At 41.7% G+C, this 18,468-nt stretch overlaps 2 protein-coding genes across 2 annotated transcripts; one reads left to right on the forward strand and one right to left on the reverse strand.

Moving 5' to 3' along the window:
- Positions 1-581: 581 nt before the first annotated feature.
- LOC116356323 (protein ALP1-like) lies at positions 582-4,193 on the forward strand. The gene is made up of 2 exons (XM_031801613.1): positions 582-1,359; positions 2,241-4,193. The coding sequence occupies exons 1-2, from the start codon at positions 1,241-1,243 to the stop codon at positions 2,941-2,943; spliced, it is 822 nt and encodes a 273-aa protein (XP_031657473.1). The 5' UTR covers positions 582-1,240; the 3' UTR covers positions 2,944-4,193.
- A 5,199-nt stretch (positions 4,194-9,392) lies between these two features.
- On the reverse strand, positions 9,393-16,876 carry LOC116356313 (succinate receptor 1-like). Its single transcript, XM_031801468.1, has 6 exons — positions 16,853-16,876; positions 14,820-14,986; positions 14,188-14,273; positions 13,916-13,933; positions 10,048-10,414; positions 9,393-9,870 (listed from the first exon to the last, which is right to left on the reverse strand). The coding sequence occupies exons 1-6, from the start codon at positions 16,874-16,876 to the stop codon at positions 9,393-9,395; spliced, it is 1,140 nt and encodes a 379-aa protein (XP_031657328.1).
- Positions 16,877-18,468: the final 1,592 nt, after the last annotated feature.

Raw genomic sequence — 18,468 nt, forward strand, 5'->3', positions numbered from 1 at the left:
ATACAGTGAAAGTTACACAATACAGTAACTAGATTTAAATTGGACTATATTTAGATTTGAAAAGATTTGTTCAGTCTACAAATCTACACATATATTCAGTAATAACAATTTAAGTGAAAACTCACATGGGAAAATCATTTTATTCTCGAAGGACATGACATGTGTTTTTTTCTATTATATCGGGCAGGTTGTATAATTTACATAACTTTTATTTTGAAGTGACCGAAAGTGCCGAAAGTGCACTCCAGAACACCACCTTGTGGGTGTCCACTAATTACCACAACCACAAAGTCTGACACTAAATCGTAACAACTCATTAAAACAAAAATGTGCTTTTTTTGTTATGCATAAGGTTAGCAGTGGGGTTAAGGTTAGATTTAAATGCAAAATTTAAGAAGATATTTTTGAAATGGGCGGGGTTTAAGACTTTGTGGCTGTGTTAACTAGTTATAACCCAATTTGTGGGGGAAAGCAGAGAAAACGATGACAAATTGTTACACAAGTTGTTAAAACACAAAACTTTTAATAACAAACTTTTAAATCAATTCAAACAACATTTTAACATTTCCAAAGACAAAAATGTGAATACGACACCGGAACCTCACGTGCAGATATTCTAAGAGCAGATAGCGCCACATGGAGGCTGTTCTGAAGAACTTGGAGAGGACCACGGAGCTACTCGCCTTGATGCAAACCGAGTAGTGGGACAATCCCAGGACAGAGCCTTCTAATGGACTCAGTACGAACACCTCCAGCAAACATCATGGAGATATTGGAAAAACAACTACAGGCAACCAACGAAAGCATATGAACAATTGTTCAAGGATACAACGGATATCACGTTCCCTGACCTGTAGCAGTGTCAACTCTTGCTGCTCGTGGGATTACAAAAGACCGCCTCGGTCCCAAACTGTTTGAACTTCTAGTTTCAGAACGGTTGGAGCGAAATCGAAGGATGCCACAAGTCATTGTACTGAGCTCATTGAAATCAAATCAAGTCTTGATTGCCATTCATTTGAAACGCAGTACATCAGTTCCTAGTCCTTACGCTTCGAACACACCGACTGTGTCATTGCGTTTCGAGACACCAGAAGTACATTCATTTCCAATGGAATGCTCCATTTGCCTTCAGCAATGCGTTGCAGAGACAGTTGCCCTACGTTCTGTGTGGTGCATACGTTCGATTTATCGAACATATTCATCAAATTGTATGTGTAGACTTGACAGAAAATAGCTAAATATGAATGTAGATTTTTTTTCCGATCACCTGCTCCAGATGGTTGGAGCCAGGATCACCCGGATGGATACCAACTACCGGGAGTCCATCAGCCCAGTTGAACACCTGGCGATTTGTCTCGGGTAAGCTACATTCTAGTACATTTTTAAAGCCTTTGATACCATAATTGATTGATATTTGATACATTGTTTTTATGTGCAACCTAGCTAGCTAAAGGGCTCTAGTTAATAGTCCCTAATTGACATCAGATGTACTTTTACAGAATGTTCATTGGGACTATAACTTTTCCCAAAGTTGGTTTATAATCCTTTTTTAATTATGCAATGTTACCAAATGAAAAGAAAGGTGCCTTCTGCCCTGATGAAGGTAGGCTAGTCTTTTCCAGGACCCATTGTTGTTCAAGACAGTTACAGTCATTCATTACATTCTTATTGGACTTACATACACTCTTAGAAAAAAAGGTTCCAAACGTGTCCTTCTGCTTTCCCCATAGAATAACCATTTTTCGTTCCAGGTATAATACTTAATACATGGAACCCAATAGGGTTCTACTTTGAACCAAAAGGGATACTACCTGGAACCTAAAAGGGATCTCCTATGGGGACAGCCAGAGAACCCTTTTAAGGAGATAGTACCATTCTTTCTAAGAGTAGAGTTGGCCTGGACTACAGTTTGATATAGTCAATGACTGAATTGTACTGTTTCAAGGCATTGTTAATGATGGTTGATGAGTATTACAATATAATTAGTGAAGCAAAATAAGCAGTCATGAGGTATATGAGTAGATATAATATATGAGTAGATATAATATGTGAGTAGATATAATATGTGAGTAGATATAATATATGAGTAGATATAATATATGAGTAGATATAATATATGAGTAGATATAATATATGAGTAGATATAATATATGAGTAGATATAATATATGAGTAGATATAATATGTGGGTGGAATTCAAGTTATACACAATATTGATCATTATTTTGAATTATATTTTAGATTCTTGGCGACAGGGGACTCCTACAGGACCATAGGATTCAGCTTCCGAGTTGGACGGTCCACGGTGGCAGGCATTGTCCCCTCTGTGGCACAAGCCATTTGGGACTGTCTGGTTGGTGAACACATGCCTGTCTCCAAGAAGGAAGACTGGAGGGCCATTGCTGCCGAGTTCCTGGAGAGGTGGAATTTCCCCAACTGTCTTGGCTCCATTGACGGGAAACATGTGGTAATCCAGGCTCCACCGTGCTCAGGGTCACAATTCTACAACTACAAGGGTACATATTCAGTTGTACTCTTGGCTGTAGTAGATGCCATCTACTGTTTCCGTGTTGTCGATGTTGGTGATTACGGCAAAGGAAGTGATGACGGGACCCTCCGGGACTCTGCCTTCGGCCAGGCACTTCAGGATGGCACCCTGGAGATTCCACCTCCTGCATCACTCCCTGGGGCTAAAGACCTGGGACCTGTTCCCCACGTCTTCGTCGGCGACGAGGCCTTCCCTTTAAGACCCAACCTCATGAGGCCCTACGCTGGACACCAGCTGCCATTGCCAAAGCCTGTAAGGATCTTTAACAAACGACTGTCCAGGGCAAGGTTAGTTGTTGAATGCGCCTTTGGGATTCTGGCAGCCCGATGGAGAATGTATTGGAGAGTGCTTGGTCTCAGCCGCTCAAATGTCGATGCCTGTGTGAAGGCCACATGAGTTCTCCACAACTACCTGCGGAGGTCATTCCAGTGTTCTCCACAACTACCTGCGGAGGTCATTCCAGTGTTCTCCACAACTACCTGCGGAGGTCATTCCAGTGTTCTCCACAACTACCTGCGGAGGTCATTCCAGTGTTCTCCACAACTACCTGCGGAGGTCATTCCAGTGTTCTCCACAACTACCTGCGGAGGTCATTCCAGTGTTCTCCACAACTACCCGCGGAGGTCATTCCAGTGTTCTCCACAACTACCTGCGGAGGTCATTCCAGTGTTCTCCACAACTACCTGCGGAGGTCATTCCAGGAGCCGCTCCGGATGGCATGCCAAATGGTCACCAACCTGATGCCACCGGGGGCAGGTACCAACAACGCCCCCAGACAGGCACTCCAGGTGATGGAGAAGCTGACCACCTACTTCTCATCGCCAGCAGGTGAAGTCCCATGGCAGTATGCCGTGGACTGAAACAGCTCTTTTAAGAGCCCCATAACACAAAGGTTATTTTAAGAACCAGCCACCGTTGTCCATAAAATTGAATTTTTTTCCCCCCAGATGACTATGTATCATTGTCTCTCTTAATTTTGGAGTAAAGACCACACCTTAACCCCTTCCATTAACGGCAGTATTATACACACCTGGGAGCACTAATTAAGGTTATACGACAGTTAGTATGATAACAAAGGGAAAGGGTAACCTAGGGTCCATACAAATAGTATAGTTTACCACCTGGTTCACTGGCCTGACAAAATACAGGTGGAAGAGAATGTGTTTTTACTTTCATCTTGTATTAGATCAGCAAAGGTGTTGGGAAGAAATAAGCAGATTCAGTCTAAATTAGATATTAATAAACAACTGAAACAACTGACTATGAAAACATAATTTAATAAGTATTCAAGTACAGGAAAGAACATGACAGGTATATGTGTTATAAAAATGTTTTTTTTAAATTAAACCATTGAAAGAGATGTGTGTGTAAACAAACATAAAAACATGAATGTGTAGCCTGTAATCTGTAAGAGAACAACAAGAGCATGTATTTCTGTCACAACTGCAGACAGATACAGGGACAACTCATAAAGCCTAGACATAGTAGGGGAACTTCAGACATGGCCATACAGAGAGAGAGGGCAGGGCACTGGAGATCTGAGGGACAGAGAGGAGTGGAGAAGAGGTGTGTGTCTCTGTCTCTGGTAAAAAAATTAAATGTAGCCATAACACAGCTAAATAAACAAATGGCCCCTGGACGTCATGGACCAGTCGATTGAACTTAACTTCACAAACAGTTTCAACACCCTGGTTTTCAAGTGGTTTTAAATTAAAGAAATATATTGACCTTTAGTCTCGTAAGAGACCAACAAGAGCATCTGTGAATTCTCCGGTGTATGACCAGGACCAATATGCGGCGTGGTAAGTGTCAGCCCCGTGTGGTGTAAAACACAGACACGGAAACAATCACCCACCAACAAACAGTAAAACCCAGGTTACCTAAATTTGTTCTTAACTGACTTGCCTAGTTAAATAAAGGTAAAAAAATAAAAAAAATAACGGCACCTGCCTCTGATTGAGAACCATACTAGGTCGAACACAGAAAAACAACCTAGAAACACAAAACATAGAATACCCACCCAACTCACGTCCTGACCAACTAAAACAAACAATTAACACTATTTTTTTTATTTTACCTTTATTTTACTAGGCAAGTCAGTTAAGAACAAATTCTTAATTTCAATGACAGCCTAGGAACAGTGGATTAACTGCCTGTTCAGGGGCAAAACGACAGATTTGTACCTTGTCAGCTCCGGTTACTAGTCCAATGCTCTAACCACTAGGCTACCCTGCCGCCCCAAATAGCTAGGGTCAGAACGTGACAAGTACATTGGTCTTGTTGTGTGCTGCACAAGGAGTGGCTACTAGATATAGGGGGCGCTCTTTTAATTTTTCGATGAAAAACGTTCCCGTTTTAAACAAGATATTTTGTCACGAAAAGATGCTCGACTATGCATATAATTGACCGCTTTGGAAAGAAAACACTCTGACGTTTCCAAAACTGCAAAGATATTGTCTGTGAGTGCCACAGAACGGATGTTACAGGCGAAACCCAGATAAAAATCCAATCAGGAAGTGCCGCATTTTTTTAAACCGCTTCATGCCAATGACTCCTTATATGGCTGTGAAGGAGCTAGGAGTCAGCTTACGTTTTCCACGTTTTCCCCAAGGTGTCTACAGCATTGTGACGTATTTGTAGGCATATCATTGGAAGATTGACCATAAGAGACTACATCTACCAGGTGGTCGCTTGGTGTCCTCCGTTGCAATTATTGCATTATCTCCAGCTGCGGTATTTTTTTGTTTGCTTCTGATGAGAAGCCAACTGCCACCACTGATAGATTATCGAATAGATATGTGAAAAACACCTTGAGGATTGATTCTAAACAATGTTTGCCATGTTTCTGTCGATATTATGGAGCTAATTTGGGAAAAAGTTTGGCGTTGTAAGTGACTGCATTTTCCGGTCTTTTTCTTAGCCAAACGTGATGAACAAAACGGAGCTATTTCGTCTACACAAATATTATTTTTGGAAAAAATGAACATTTGCTATCTGAGTCTCTATCTAACTAAGAGTCTCGTCATTGAAAACATCCGAAGTTCTTCAAAGGTAAATTATTTTATTTGAATGCTTTTCTTGTTTTTGTGAAAATGTTGCCTGCTGAATGCTAGGCTTAATGCTATGCTAGGCTATCAATACTCTTACACAAATGCTTGTGTAGCTATGGTTGTAAAGCATATTTAGAAAATCTGAGATGACAGTGTTGTTAACAAAAGGCTAAGCTTGTGTTTCAATGTATTTATTTCATTTCATTTGCGATTTTCATGAATAGGAAACGTTGCGTTATGGTAATGAGCATGAGGCTATGATTACGCTCCCGGATACGGGATTGCTCGACGCTAGAGGTTAACATTCTTTCCTAAGATGTGCTTACCATTATTGATCTGTAGATTTGATTAGCACAAGGTCATTTGTCTTTTTCCCCATTGGTTCAGTCTGTTACAGAGATGTGACATGATAGATTATCGACCTCTGACCAGTCCCAGTAATGCTGCTGACATCGGGGATATTTTGTACCTGCAGCACCCTCAGACATTGATTTATTTCCTACAGTAGAATAAGACCATACAATCTGATCCGTTGTAGAACATTGCCTTTTAAAGACGCAAACCTAATCCTGGACTACAAAAGGTATTTCAATGGAGATTATCCACTGTGCATGCTTTTTTTTTGTCCAGGACTAAACTTAATCTGTGACTACTGGGAAAACTGGCCCTGAATGTTCACAAACGTAATAGTGTATCTTAATCCAGACCATAGATCTTAAAATACTTTCTGGTATTCACCTGATATAGCAAAGCCACTGAAGCCGACTGCCAGGGCCAGGAAAGAGGTGGCCACAGCCTTGGTGGGAGAGAAACAAACCACAAGAAGCAAAGATGGCCTCCATTTTCAAACCCCCTACACACAGGCAACGACACATGATCATTCTCTTATGTTTGACCGTTTAGCAGATTATTTTACACAGAGTTTCAATCAGTGCATTGAAACTACATTAGTTATAGTAAAAAAAAAAACGGCATATCACAATCATTGCAATTAAAACTGTGAGTAAGTGTAAAGTGTGTTGGTTTGGCCCATACAGCGTAGTTATTATCCTTGGAGACCTGGATCAGTGATGTTCTTGGTGTTATGTATCGGTTAGGAATCTATTATGAAGTCCTTATGTAGCTTATCCTATCTCCACAGTTCATGATCTTCCTGACAGTGGTAGGAGACAGGTTGTTCTTTATAGATTATGAAAATGTTACGAAGTCCCTATGTAGCCCGTATGAAGTCCCTATGTAGCCCTTACGAAGTCCTTGTGAAGTCCCTATGTAGCCCTTATGAAGTCATTATGTAGTCATTATGAAGTCCCTATGTATTCCTTATTAAGTCCCTATGTAGCCATTATGAAGTCCCTATGTAGCCCTTATGAAGTCCCTATGTAGCCCTTATGAAGTCCCTATATAGCACTCACCTCCACAGTTCATGATCTTCCTGACGGTGGTAGTAGAGAGTAAGTTCCTGGTGCGCAGCCAGTCAGCCAGTCAGCCAGTCAGCCAGTCAGTCAGTCAGCCAGCCAGTCAGTCAGCCAGTCAGATCGGCCAGCCAGCCAGTCAGTCTTAATTCAGTCTCATCTGAAACTTGTAAATTCTTGGTTATCTGCACGAACCCTGGCTAACAAGTTGAGTCAGCAATACAAAATTGGGTTTAATTATTTATTTACTAAATACCTAACTAATCACACAGAATTACACATACACATAATTAAATCATAACTTGATTACAAATTACGTCATGAAGGAAAACGTCCCTAGCGGGCGGAACAGATATGACAGCTGGTGACACAAAAGAAAAGGGGCTGGGTTTGAGTGAAAGAGTGGGAAGACTGAGGAACAAAGGGCGAAGCTGTGCTATCGTAAATACAGAATCTTATGCATTCTAAATTACCGCCCATTTGGAAAAGGAAAATGCAATAAATATTTACTCTGAGCTGCGCTTCGGAAGGTTGGTTGGTGGTAGGAAGTTTGGTGGTAGATGGAAGGCCGTGTTGTCCAACCCGAGTCCTTTGAAGAGTCCTCTGCTAGTCAATTGTATATGTTGTAGTAACATCGTTGTGTGGTAGAAGGAATACTCTGTCTGTTCCTTCCTAACCTGCGTTTGCAGCTGCTGTTGCTAACTCAACGGCTCGGAGGTATCACTTCTGTAGTGAATAAGAGTTCAAAGTTCATACCATTCGCAACCAAAGCTCACGCTGATGTTGGCTTCGTTCTGTAGTTATTATCTGAACCATTCTGACATCGGACCGTCGTCCTCACATCCTCGGAACAGGAGGTTATATTGTCATCAAGGCTTTATATAGAAAGGGAGAGGAGGGCGTGTTTGAACAGTTTTATAGCCCATGTCCCTTCACAGGGGCAGGCCACTGATTGAGCATAGCCCTACCTTATGAAAACCCAAATCTCACATTTTAGAAGCTAAAATCACATTTCATCCCATCAAATAATTTCATATTCAAACATTTAAATTGCACAACAATTCCATGTGAATCTGATAACTATAATGTGTAGACTTTCCACTGTAGAGTTTGTCATCTTATCATTGATGAGAATGTCTCAGATGACAACCGAACTGACATCATATTCATTAAGTACCACCGCATATGTTCAATTGGTCGGATTACCAGAATATAGTTCATTTCCCCCCACCTTCTGATGTTCCCAGAATCTCTATGTTAACCAAGGGTTTTGCAAATGTAACATCAGTAGGGTAGAGAGAGAAAAAAGGGGGGGAAGAGGTATTTATGACTGTCATAGCCTGGGAGTAGGTTTAACGTCATGGCATCTCTATATATTCTACCTCTTGGTCGTTTGGAAACACAATGTTAACTTTCACTGCTATGAGGACGACACGCAGCTGTACATTTCGATAAAACATGGTGAACCCCGCCTAATTGCCTACCCAGGAAGTCTGTGTTTCAGACATATGGAAGTGGATGGCAGACAAAACAGAGTTCTGTTAGTTCTACGTCCAGATAGTTCTAGGTCCCAAGAAACAAAGCGATCTGCTGTTGGATTCTGACAATTAATCTCGATGGTTGTACAGTCGTCACAAATAAAACTGTGAAGAACCTCGGCGTTACTCTGGACCTCGATCCCTCTTTAGAATATTTTAAGGGCAGCTTTTTCCATCTTCGTAACGTTGCATAACTCTGCAACTTTTTGCCCAAAAATTATGCAGAAAAATGAATTCATGCTTTAGTCACTTCTAGATTAGACTAATCAGGGCTGATTTCAAGGTTTTACTGCTAACTTACAAAGTGTTTCTTGCCCCTATCTATCTCTCTGATTTGGTCCTGCCGTACATGCCTACAAGTATGCTACAGTCACAAGATGCAGGCCTCCTTATTGTCCCTAGAATTTCTAAGCAAACAGCTGGAGGCAGGGCTTTCTTCTATAGAGTTCTCCCCTCCCTGAGGACCTGAGCCCTAGGACCATGCCTCAGGACTACCTAAAAGTGACATGCATACCAATTCCATGCTCAGTACAAAATAAAGTAAGGAAGACAACCACCCACAGACAGGTTTGTTGCTGTAACATACAGACAACCACTCACAGACAGGCTTGTTGCTGTATCACACAGATAACCACCCACAGACAGGGTCGTTACTGTGATTTTGAAGATGTAAAGAACTTCCTCAGGCATTGTGTCTGAGATCTGATCATCTGTGTGGTCCAGCTGCTATAAAGACAACCCCCCCTCCCCCCACCAAGTATTTTCAAATCAAGGGAGGCGATGGGGAGAGGATGGATTTTTAAATAATTGAGATGGTCATTTACCATGGTCTGATCCTTCAGCATTCACAGTGGAGTGACAGCAGCCAAACCCTGGCCACCATGCCCCTCTCTCTCATGCCCTATGGTCCTCTGGTTCCTCTTTCTCTCAAACAACCCTGTTACTGACGCCACATGATTCACTGCTGATTGCTGTCGTTGACTCTTCCAAAGCTGCAGCCAAGCAAAGCCAAAGGTATCCTGGAACTCCTTTCTAAACTGCCGTCCCACGAAGCAAGTAAACAGCGGGTTGACACAGGTATTCAGGCTACATAGACAGATCTCCAGGCAGAATGCCAGGTCTACGGGCTGCCAGAACGCCGGCCTACCCAGGTACATGGCATGCATCACGATGGCCGCGTTCCTGCTTAGGTGGTAGGGCAGGTAGAACAGGGCAAAGAGGGTCAGCACGGCGGTCAACACACGGGTCAGACGGAGACGTCGCCCCTTGTTTTTGTGGAGGTGGACCTGTGGCCGACGGCTGCGGAGGCGGAGCTCCCTGATGCTGTGGAGACAAAAAAAAAGCATGTTGGAGACAGAATAGTAAACAAATATATTAAAAGAAAGAAATAGAGCCAAATCAAACACTCTATATTATAGGCTGTGTTTCCAATAATTTAATAAATCAGGATCAATCAATCAGTAAATCAACCAATCAATAAATAATGTAATGGGTAACTACCTGCGGAGGCAACAGTAACATATGGAGTTTAGAGGGACGAGGAAGCCGATGGTGGTACAGCAGATTGAGTAGGGTAGGCTCTCCTCAGTGTCGTCCAGTAACATATACAGGGTACACACGGTACGATTATTGTCTCCGGGGCAATGTTGTAGCAAAGTCATGTGAGCTACAGGGACACTTATCACCATGGAAATCGCCCAGATAACGGCACAGAGGAAACAGGTCTGCCGGCGGCCGAGTAACACCACAGAGCGCAGCGGGTGGACGATGGCGAGATAGCGGTCCACGCTAACGCAGGAAACGAAGAAGATGCTGAGGTAGAAGTAGTTGTGGTAGAGCAACCGAAGGGTCTTGCAGAGTGACACACCTAAAATTAGACAAACAGTCCGTAGGTATGGTGTGATCCTTTTGAGATTTGATTTTTTTTTCTCAATTTAGGCGAAGATCCAACGATAACAGACACCAGCAGATGTATTTTTTGTTCTTTTGTTTTGTTAGAAGTGGTGGAACTGCTTGGAGCTGTCAAATAGGTTGTCAAGAACCCGCCCTAATAGGTGATCATTGTCAAGAACCCGCCCTAATAGGTGATCATTGTCAAGAACCCGCCCTAATAGGTGATCATTGTCAAGAACCCGCCCTAATAGGTGATCATTGTCAAGAACCCGCCCTAATAGGTGATCATTGTCAAGAACCCGCCCTAATAGGTGACCATTGTCAAGAACCCGCCCTAATAGGTGATCATTGTCAAGAACCCGCCCTAATAGGTGATCATTGTCAAGAACCCGCCCCACTTGTGATAGAAGTTCAGAGCGAGAAAGTGTATATGCAAAAAAACAAACAAACAAATCCTGGGTTAATTCACCTGTCAATCTACAGTTGAAGTGGGAGGTTTACATACACTTCGGTTGTAGTCATTAAAACTCATTTTTCAACCACTCCACAAATCTCTTGTTAACAAACTAATAGTTTTGACAAGTCGGTTAGGACTATCTACTTTGTGCATGACACAAGTAATTTTTCCAACAATTGTTTACAGATTATTTCACTTATAATTCACTGTATCACAATTCCAGTGGGTCAGACATTTACATACACTAAGTTGACTGTGCCTTTTAAACAGCTTGGAAAATTCCAGAAAATTTGAGTCAATTGGAGGTGTACCTGTGGATGTATTTCAAGGCCTACCTTCAGACTCAGTGCCTCTTTACTTGACATCATGAGAAAATCAAAAGAAATTGGCCAAGACATCAGAAAAAGAATTGTAGACCTCCACAAGTCTGGTTCATCCTTCGGGAAAATTTCTGTACAAACAAGAGTACGCAAGAATAAACACCATCCGAAACCGCCATAAAAAGCCAGACTACGGTTTGCAACTGCACATGGGGACAAAGATTGTACTTTTTGGAGAAATGTCCTCTGGTCTGATGAAACAAAAATAGAACTGTTTGGCCATAATGACCATCGTTAGTTATGTTTGGAAGAAAAGGGGAGGCTTGCAAGCCGAAGAACACCATCCCAACCGTGAAGCACGGGGGTGGCAGCATCATGTTGTGGGGGTGCTTTTCTGCAGGAGAGACTAGTGCACTTCACAAAATAGATGGCTACATGAGGAAGGAAAATTATGTGGATATATTGAAGCAACATCTCAAGACATCAGTCAGGAAGTTAAAGATTGGTCGCAAATGGGTCTTCCAAATGGACAATGACCCCAAGCATACTTCCAAAGTTGTGGCAAAATGGCTTAAGGACAACAAAGTAAAGGTATTGGAGTGGCCATCACAAAGCCCTGACCTCAATCCCATAGAAATTTGTGGGCAGAACTGAAAAAGCGTGTGTGAGCAAGGAGGCCTACAATCCTGACTTAGTTACACCAGCTCTGTCAGGAGGAATGGGCCAAAATTCACCCAACTTATTGTGGGAAGCTTGTGGAAGGCTACCCGAAACGTTTCACCCAAGTTAAACAATTTAAAGGCAATGCTACCAAATTTTAACAGAGTGTATGTAATCTTCTGGCCCACTGGGAATGTGATGAAAGAAATAAAAGCTGAAATAAATCATTCTCTCTAGTATTATTCTGACATTAAAAATAAATACAATTAAAATAAAATAAAGTGGTGATCCTAACTGACCTAAGACAAGGAATTTTTACTAGGATTAAATGTCAGGAATTTTAAAAAACTGAGTTTAAATGTATTTGGCTAAGGTGTATGTAAAACTTCCGACTTCAACTGAAGCTAGTTAGACTATCTTATACATCATGGTTGGATGCTTCTCCTTCTCTTCTCACTGATACCACGGTTGCCCTTAGTTTGAAGGCGTAATCTGTAGACAGATGTTTTCTCCATCTCCTTAGCTACTCTAATTCCACTGATTTCAAAACTCGGCCCTCTAGAAAGTGGAGAACAACACTTATGCAGTATAGTAAGCAATATATTTTTTAAATGCTACATTAGACAGGATTACCTACACAATCTAACCAGCTAAAATAGACAGAAGCGTGCTATATGGCAGACCAATCCGAACTCATCTCTTGGCATGTCCAGCCCACTTATTATCTCAGCCAATCATGGCTAGCAGGAAGGTGGCTGTATTGTTTTAGTGGCTTAACCAACTGTAATTTGAACAATTTTATTCGTATTTACAGATGGCATACATGTCTGTTATTAAGGCACATGAAAGTTCACATGTCCTAGAAGGCATTTCTACACAAAAACGCATTTTGATCCCAAAAAAATATTACTTTCAAATGGCTCTTGTGTGAAGTAGTGACTCGCGACATGCACATAGTTTCCTGAAGCGGGTCACATATGACCACTCTATGGAAAGATGAGACTCACGAACACGATGGTGTTCTCTGTTTTGCTTTACAACCCTCACAAGTGTCATGGGACACATCCCATACAAATTAATGGAAGTATGAAGGTAATTTTGTGCCAACAAAAAACAAGGTGTTACATTTGAGTTTTTCTGGAAACATATTTATCTTGAGTTTTCTTATATCTCCTAGATATTGGGTAGACACTTCAAAACCTTATTCCTTATGATACATTTTTTTGTTTGTGTGTTTTTTTGTGCCATTTATGAATGTGTTATTCAATGCGTATCTATTGGCTATAGTAGTGAAGGCCAAATTCAATAATTTATCAAATCATTTTAAAATATATATTTTTTTAATACCTAAAGTGGGCCTAAACTTCTAAATCAAATAGATAAATGATCCACGGTATGACCACCTTAAAACAATTCCACATATTATCTTAGTAGAGCCATCTTAAAACAATTCCACATGTTATCGTATTAGAACCATCTTAAAACAATTCCATATGTTATCTTAATGGAACCATCTTAAAACAATTCCACATGTTATCTTAGTAGAACCATCTTAAAACAATTCCCCCCCCCCAAATAAAGAAACAAAATAATGAGGATTTCTATAATACTAAATGAGGTTTAAACCTCACATTCTAGTGTTCCAACTTTAAAACAAGGGGGTGTGACTCTGTGCAGCCAATGGCAACCAATGGCAATGTCCGCTTCAGGTGTATCATTTCAGGAGCCACTAGTGGATTTGACAACTCTAGCGCAGTTCCACCTCCTATACTGAATACCGATCCCAAAACAAAAGGCTATGTGGATGTCGGCTACAGCGGATCTGATTGAATAGATTCCTCACTGTTGAGAGTTAGAATAATATAATAAACAAAAGGTGCAATTTCAAAACTTGCTTATACATCAGCAGTTTTCCTCTTGTCATATGTCACTCTCTCTGATAGTCACTCAGTTATACAAATGTGCCTTGCGTCATAATGCAACCGCTATACAGGACATGAAAACAGACAATATTGGCAATTGGATTTACTTAACTTACCCAGACCCCAGTGGAGACCTGAAGAGGACCACAATGGTTGTTAAACTTGATCGTTAATCCTCAAAGACTTTAAATGTAGTGCAAGTGTATCTACACGCTAGACTAGTTCCAGATCTGTTTTGTGATGTTTTTTTTGTGTCAACTCTACTGCTGCCATTGATAAGCCAAAAAATGACAGAGTGTTGACAACTTGGTATGCTAGCACAAACAGACTGGCACCATCTATGCGGTTGAATTGTGTCTTTAAATAGTGAAATAAATTATAGCCAAACCGTTTAAGTGGTAGTGAATGAGGAAGGGTAGAGCCAGCAGCCAAAAGGTGTCAGCCATGGCCAGGTTGAAGAGCAGGACACTACTCCTGAAGAAGAAGAAGAATACTTTATGAATTTATACCAGAAATATGTATTCTACTGTGCCTAACACACACACACACACAGCACATACAGTACAGCATGCAGTGAGCAGTTTAAGGGTTAAGAAGTGCCTTGCTCAAGGGCACAACAGCAGGAGATGCTTTATTGCTAGGATTTGTCACTAACAACCCTCTAGTAGTCAAATCCCTCAGATCCCAACCTCAAGGCTGAATGGACCAGCGTTTCAGCCCACCACTCTAACCTCTAGGCTACTTGGATCAGTGTTTCAGCCCACCCCTCTAACCTCTAGGCTACTTGGATCAGTGTTTCAGCCCACCCCTCTAACCTCTAGGCTACTTGGATCAGTGTTTCAGCCCACCCCTCTAACCTCTAGGCTACTTGGATCAGTGTTTCAGCCCAACCCTCTAACCTCTAGGCTACCTGTACCAACGTTTCAGCCTCCCCTCTAGGCTAGCTGGACCAGTGTTTCAGTCTCCCCTCTAGGCTACTTGGATCAGTGTTTCAGCCCACCCCTCTAACCACTAAGCTACCTGGACCAGCGTTTCAGGCGTTGGAAGAAGATCCAGAGAGAGAGCAGGTTGAGGGGCAGACCCAGTATCAACACCCCCAGGAAGAAGGCCGGCATCAGGTAGAGCTGGACCACCCTGATGCCCTCCTGCCCCGGAGAGGACAGGTCACAGAAGGCCCGCTCTGGGGGCTGGAAGAAGACAGTGTTATAGACATACAGTGGGGAGAACAAGTATTTGATACACTGACAATTTTGCAGGTTTTCCCACTTACAAAGCATGTAGAGGTCTGTAATTGTTATCATAGGTCCACGTCAACTGTGAAAGACTGAATCTAAAACAAAAATCCAGAAAATCACATTGTATGATTTTTAAGTAATTAATTTGCATTTTATTGCATGACATAAGTATTTGATTCATCAGAAAAGCAGAACTTCATATTTGGTACAGAAACCTTTGTTTGCAATTACAGAGGTCATACGTTTCCTGTAGTTCTTGACCAGGTTTGCACACACTGCAGCAGGGATTTTGGCCCACTCCTCCATACAGACCTTCTCCAGATCCTTCAGGTTTTGGGGCTGTCGCTGGGCAATACGGACTTTCAGCTCCCTCCAAAGATTTTCTATTGGGTTCAGGTCTGGAGACTGGCTAGGCCACTCCAGGACCTTGAGATGCTTCTTACGGAGCCACTCCTTAGTTGCCCCGTCTGTGTGTTTCGGGTCGTTGTCATGCTGGAAGACCCAGCCACGACCCATCTTCAATGCTCTTACTGAGGGAAGGAGCTTGTTGGCCAAGATCTCGCGATACATGGCCCCATCCATTCTCCCCTCAATACGGTGCAGTCGTGCTGTCCCCTTTGCAGAAAAGCATTCCCAAAGAATGATGTTTCCACCTCCATGCTTCAGGTGTTCTTGGGGTTGTACTCATCCTTTTTCCTCCTCCAAACACGGCGAGTGGAGTTTAGACCAAAAAGCTCTATCTTTGTCTCATCAGACCACATGACCTTCTCCCATTCCTCCTCTGGATCATACAGATGGTCATTGGCAAACTTCAGATGGGCCTGGACATGCGCTGGCTTGAGCAGGGGGACCTTGCGTGCGCTGCAGGATTTTAATCCATGACGGCGTAGTGTGTTACTAATGGTTTTCTTTGAGAATGTGGTCCCAGCTCTCTTCAGGTCATTGACCAGGTCCTTCCGTGTAGTTCTGGGCTGATCCCTCACCTTCCTCATGATCATTGATGCCCCACGAGGTGAGATCTTGCATGGAGCCCCAGACCGAGGGTGATTGACCGTCATCTTGAACTTCTTCCATTTTCTAATAATTGCGCCAACAGTTGTTGCTTCTCACCAAGCTGCTTGCCTATTGTCCTGTAACGAATCCCAGCCTTGTGCAGGTCTACAATTTTATCCCTGATGTCCTTACACAGCTCCCTGGTTTTGGCCATTGTGGAGAGGTTGGAGTCTGTTTGATTGAGTGTGTGGACAGGTGTCTTTTATACAGGTAATGAGTTCAAACAGGTGCAGTTAATACAGGTAATGAGTGGAGAACAGAAAGGCTTCTTAAAGAAAAACTAGCAGGTCTGTGAGAGCTGGAATTCTTAGTGGTTGGTAGGTGATCAAATACTTATGTCATGCAATAAAATGCAAATGAATTACTTAAACATCATACAATGAGATTTTCTGGATTTTTGTTTTAGATTCCGTCTCTCACAGTTGAAGTGTACCTATGATTAAAAAGAAATACAGACCTCTACATGCTTTGTAAGTAGGAAAACCTGCAAAATTCGCAGTGTATCAAATACTTGTTCTCCCCACTGTATATTAGGTCTGGATTCAGTCCAAGGTGCTTCATAGTGCAGCACAGCATTTACTTTACACTGAGGCAGGCTACTTACTTTACTTACTTTACACTTAGGCAGGCTACTTACTTTACGCATAGACAGGCTACTTACTTTACGCTTAGGCAGGCTACTTACTTTACGCTTAGACTGGCTACTTACTTTACACTTAGCCAGGCTACTTACTTTACGCTTGAGCTGACAAGCGCAACATTTACCATGAATGCGATCTCCTCAAACATCGAAGAAAAGGCCTTTTAAAATGCTTATTGTTGCTCTATAGTACCTCGCTCTCCAACACGCCTTGGATTGAATCCTCACTAAATACAATTCAATGACTTCTCATATATAAGTCGTTTAAATTTATTTTAATTTATTTATGTAGTTGTATGGCTGAAAACACATATTTTAAAGTTGTTGTAGAGCGCTCTTGATGCGGTGAAGGACCAGTACGGCACTAGGAGCAAGGTGAGAACCTCTTCATCTAATGAAACAGGACACACGGATCATGATGCTGCTTTACATCATAGCCATGGTTAATCAAGCGTTCCCCATTCAGTCAAAACACTTCCACAGAACTCTTGATTGAAGTCATTTAACCAGACTAATGTATGTCATCCTACAGTATGTTCACAGTATGGCTAAACACTTCCACAGAACTCCTGATTGAAGTCATATAACCAGACTAATTTATGTCGTCCTACAGTATGTTCACAGTATGGCTAAACACTTCCACAGAACTCCTGATTGAAGTCATATAACCAGACTAATTTATGTCGTCCTACAGTATGTTCACAGTATGGCTAAACACTTCCACAGAACTCCTGATTGAAGTCATATAACCAGACTAATTTATGTCATCCTACAGTATGTTCACAGTATGGCTAAACACTTCCACAGAACTCCTGATTGAAGTCATATAACCAGACTAATTTATATCATCCTACAGTATGTTCACAGTATGGCTAAACACTTCCACAGAACTCCTGATTGAAGTCATATAACCAGACTAATTTATGTCGTCCTACAGTATGTTCACAGTATGGCTAAACACTTCCACAGAACTCCTGATTGAAGTCATATAACCAGACTAATTTATGTCATCCTACAGTATGTTCACAGTATGGCTAAACACTTCCACAGAACTCCTGATTGAAGTCATATAACCAGACTAATTTATGTCATCCTACAGTATGTTCACAGTATGGCTAAACACTTCCACAGAACTCCTGATTGAAGTCATATAACCAGACTAATTTATGTCATCCTACAGTATGTTCACAGTATGGCTAAACACTTCCACAGAACTCCTGATTGAAGTCATATAACCAGACTAATTTATGTCATCCTACAGTATGTTCACAGTATGGCTAAACACTTCCTTGCATTATTCCAACAGTTGAATTCAAATCTGGCTAAACACTTCCTTGCATTATTCCAACAGTTGAATTCAAATCTGGCTAAACACTTCCTTGCATTATTCCAACAGTTGAATTCAAATCTGGCTAAACACTTCCTTGCATTATTCCAACAGTTGAATTCAAATCTGGCTAAACACTTCCTTGCATTATTCCAACAGTTGAATTCAAATCTGGCTAAACACTTCCTTGCATTATTCCAACAGTTGAATTCAAATCTGGCTAAACACTTCCTTGCATTATTCCAACAGTTGAATTCAAATCTGGCTAAACACTTCCTTGCATTATTCCAACAGTTGAATTCAAATCTGGCTAAACACTTCCTTGCATTATTCCAACAGTTGAATTCAAATCTTTAATACTTTTCGTGCTAATAATTACGACCCTCACTGTAGACACTAAAGAATAGAAACAAA

Source organism: Oncorhynchus kisutch, linkage group LG22 (genome assembly GCF_002021735.2).
Source record: "Oncorhynchus kisutch isolate 150728-3 linkage group LG22, Okis_V2, whole genome shotgun sequence".
Classification (NCBI taxonomy): domain Eukaryota; kingdom Metazoa; phylum Chordata; class Actinopteri; order Salmoniformes; family Salmonidae; genus Oncorhynchus; species Oncorhynchus kisutch.

Bases quoted from the DNA above. Each gene is read 5' to 3' on its own strand.
- LOC116356323 (XM_031801613.1), top strand. From the start codon at position 1,241: ATGAATGTAGATTTTTTTTCCGATCACCTGCTCCAGATGGTTGGAGCC. The intron at 1,360-2,240 runs GTAAGCTACATT...ATTATATTTTAG, and splicing joins CACCTGGCGATTTGTCTCGG to ATTCTTGGCGACAGGGGACT.
- LOC116356313 (XM_031801468.1), bottom strand. From the start codon at position 16,876: ATGTTTGAGGAGATCGCATTCATG. The intron at 14,987-16,852 runs GTAAATGTTGCG...GTCTTCTTCCAG, and splicing joins TTGAGGAGATCGCATTCATG to CCCCCAGAGCGGGCCTTCTG. The intron at 9,871-10,047 runs GTAGTTACCCAT...TTGTCTCCACAG, and splicing joins TGTTACTGTTGCCTCCGCAG to CATCAGGGAGCTCCGCCTCC.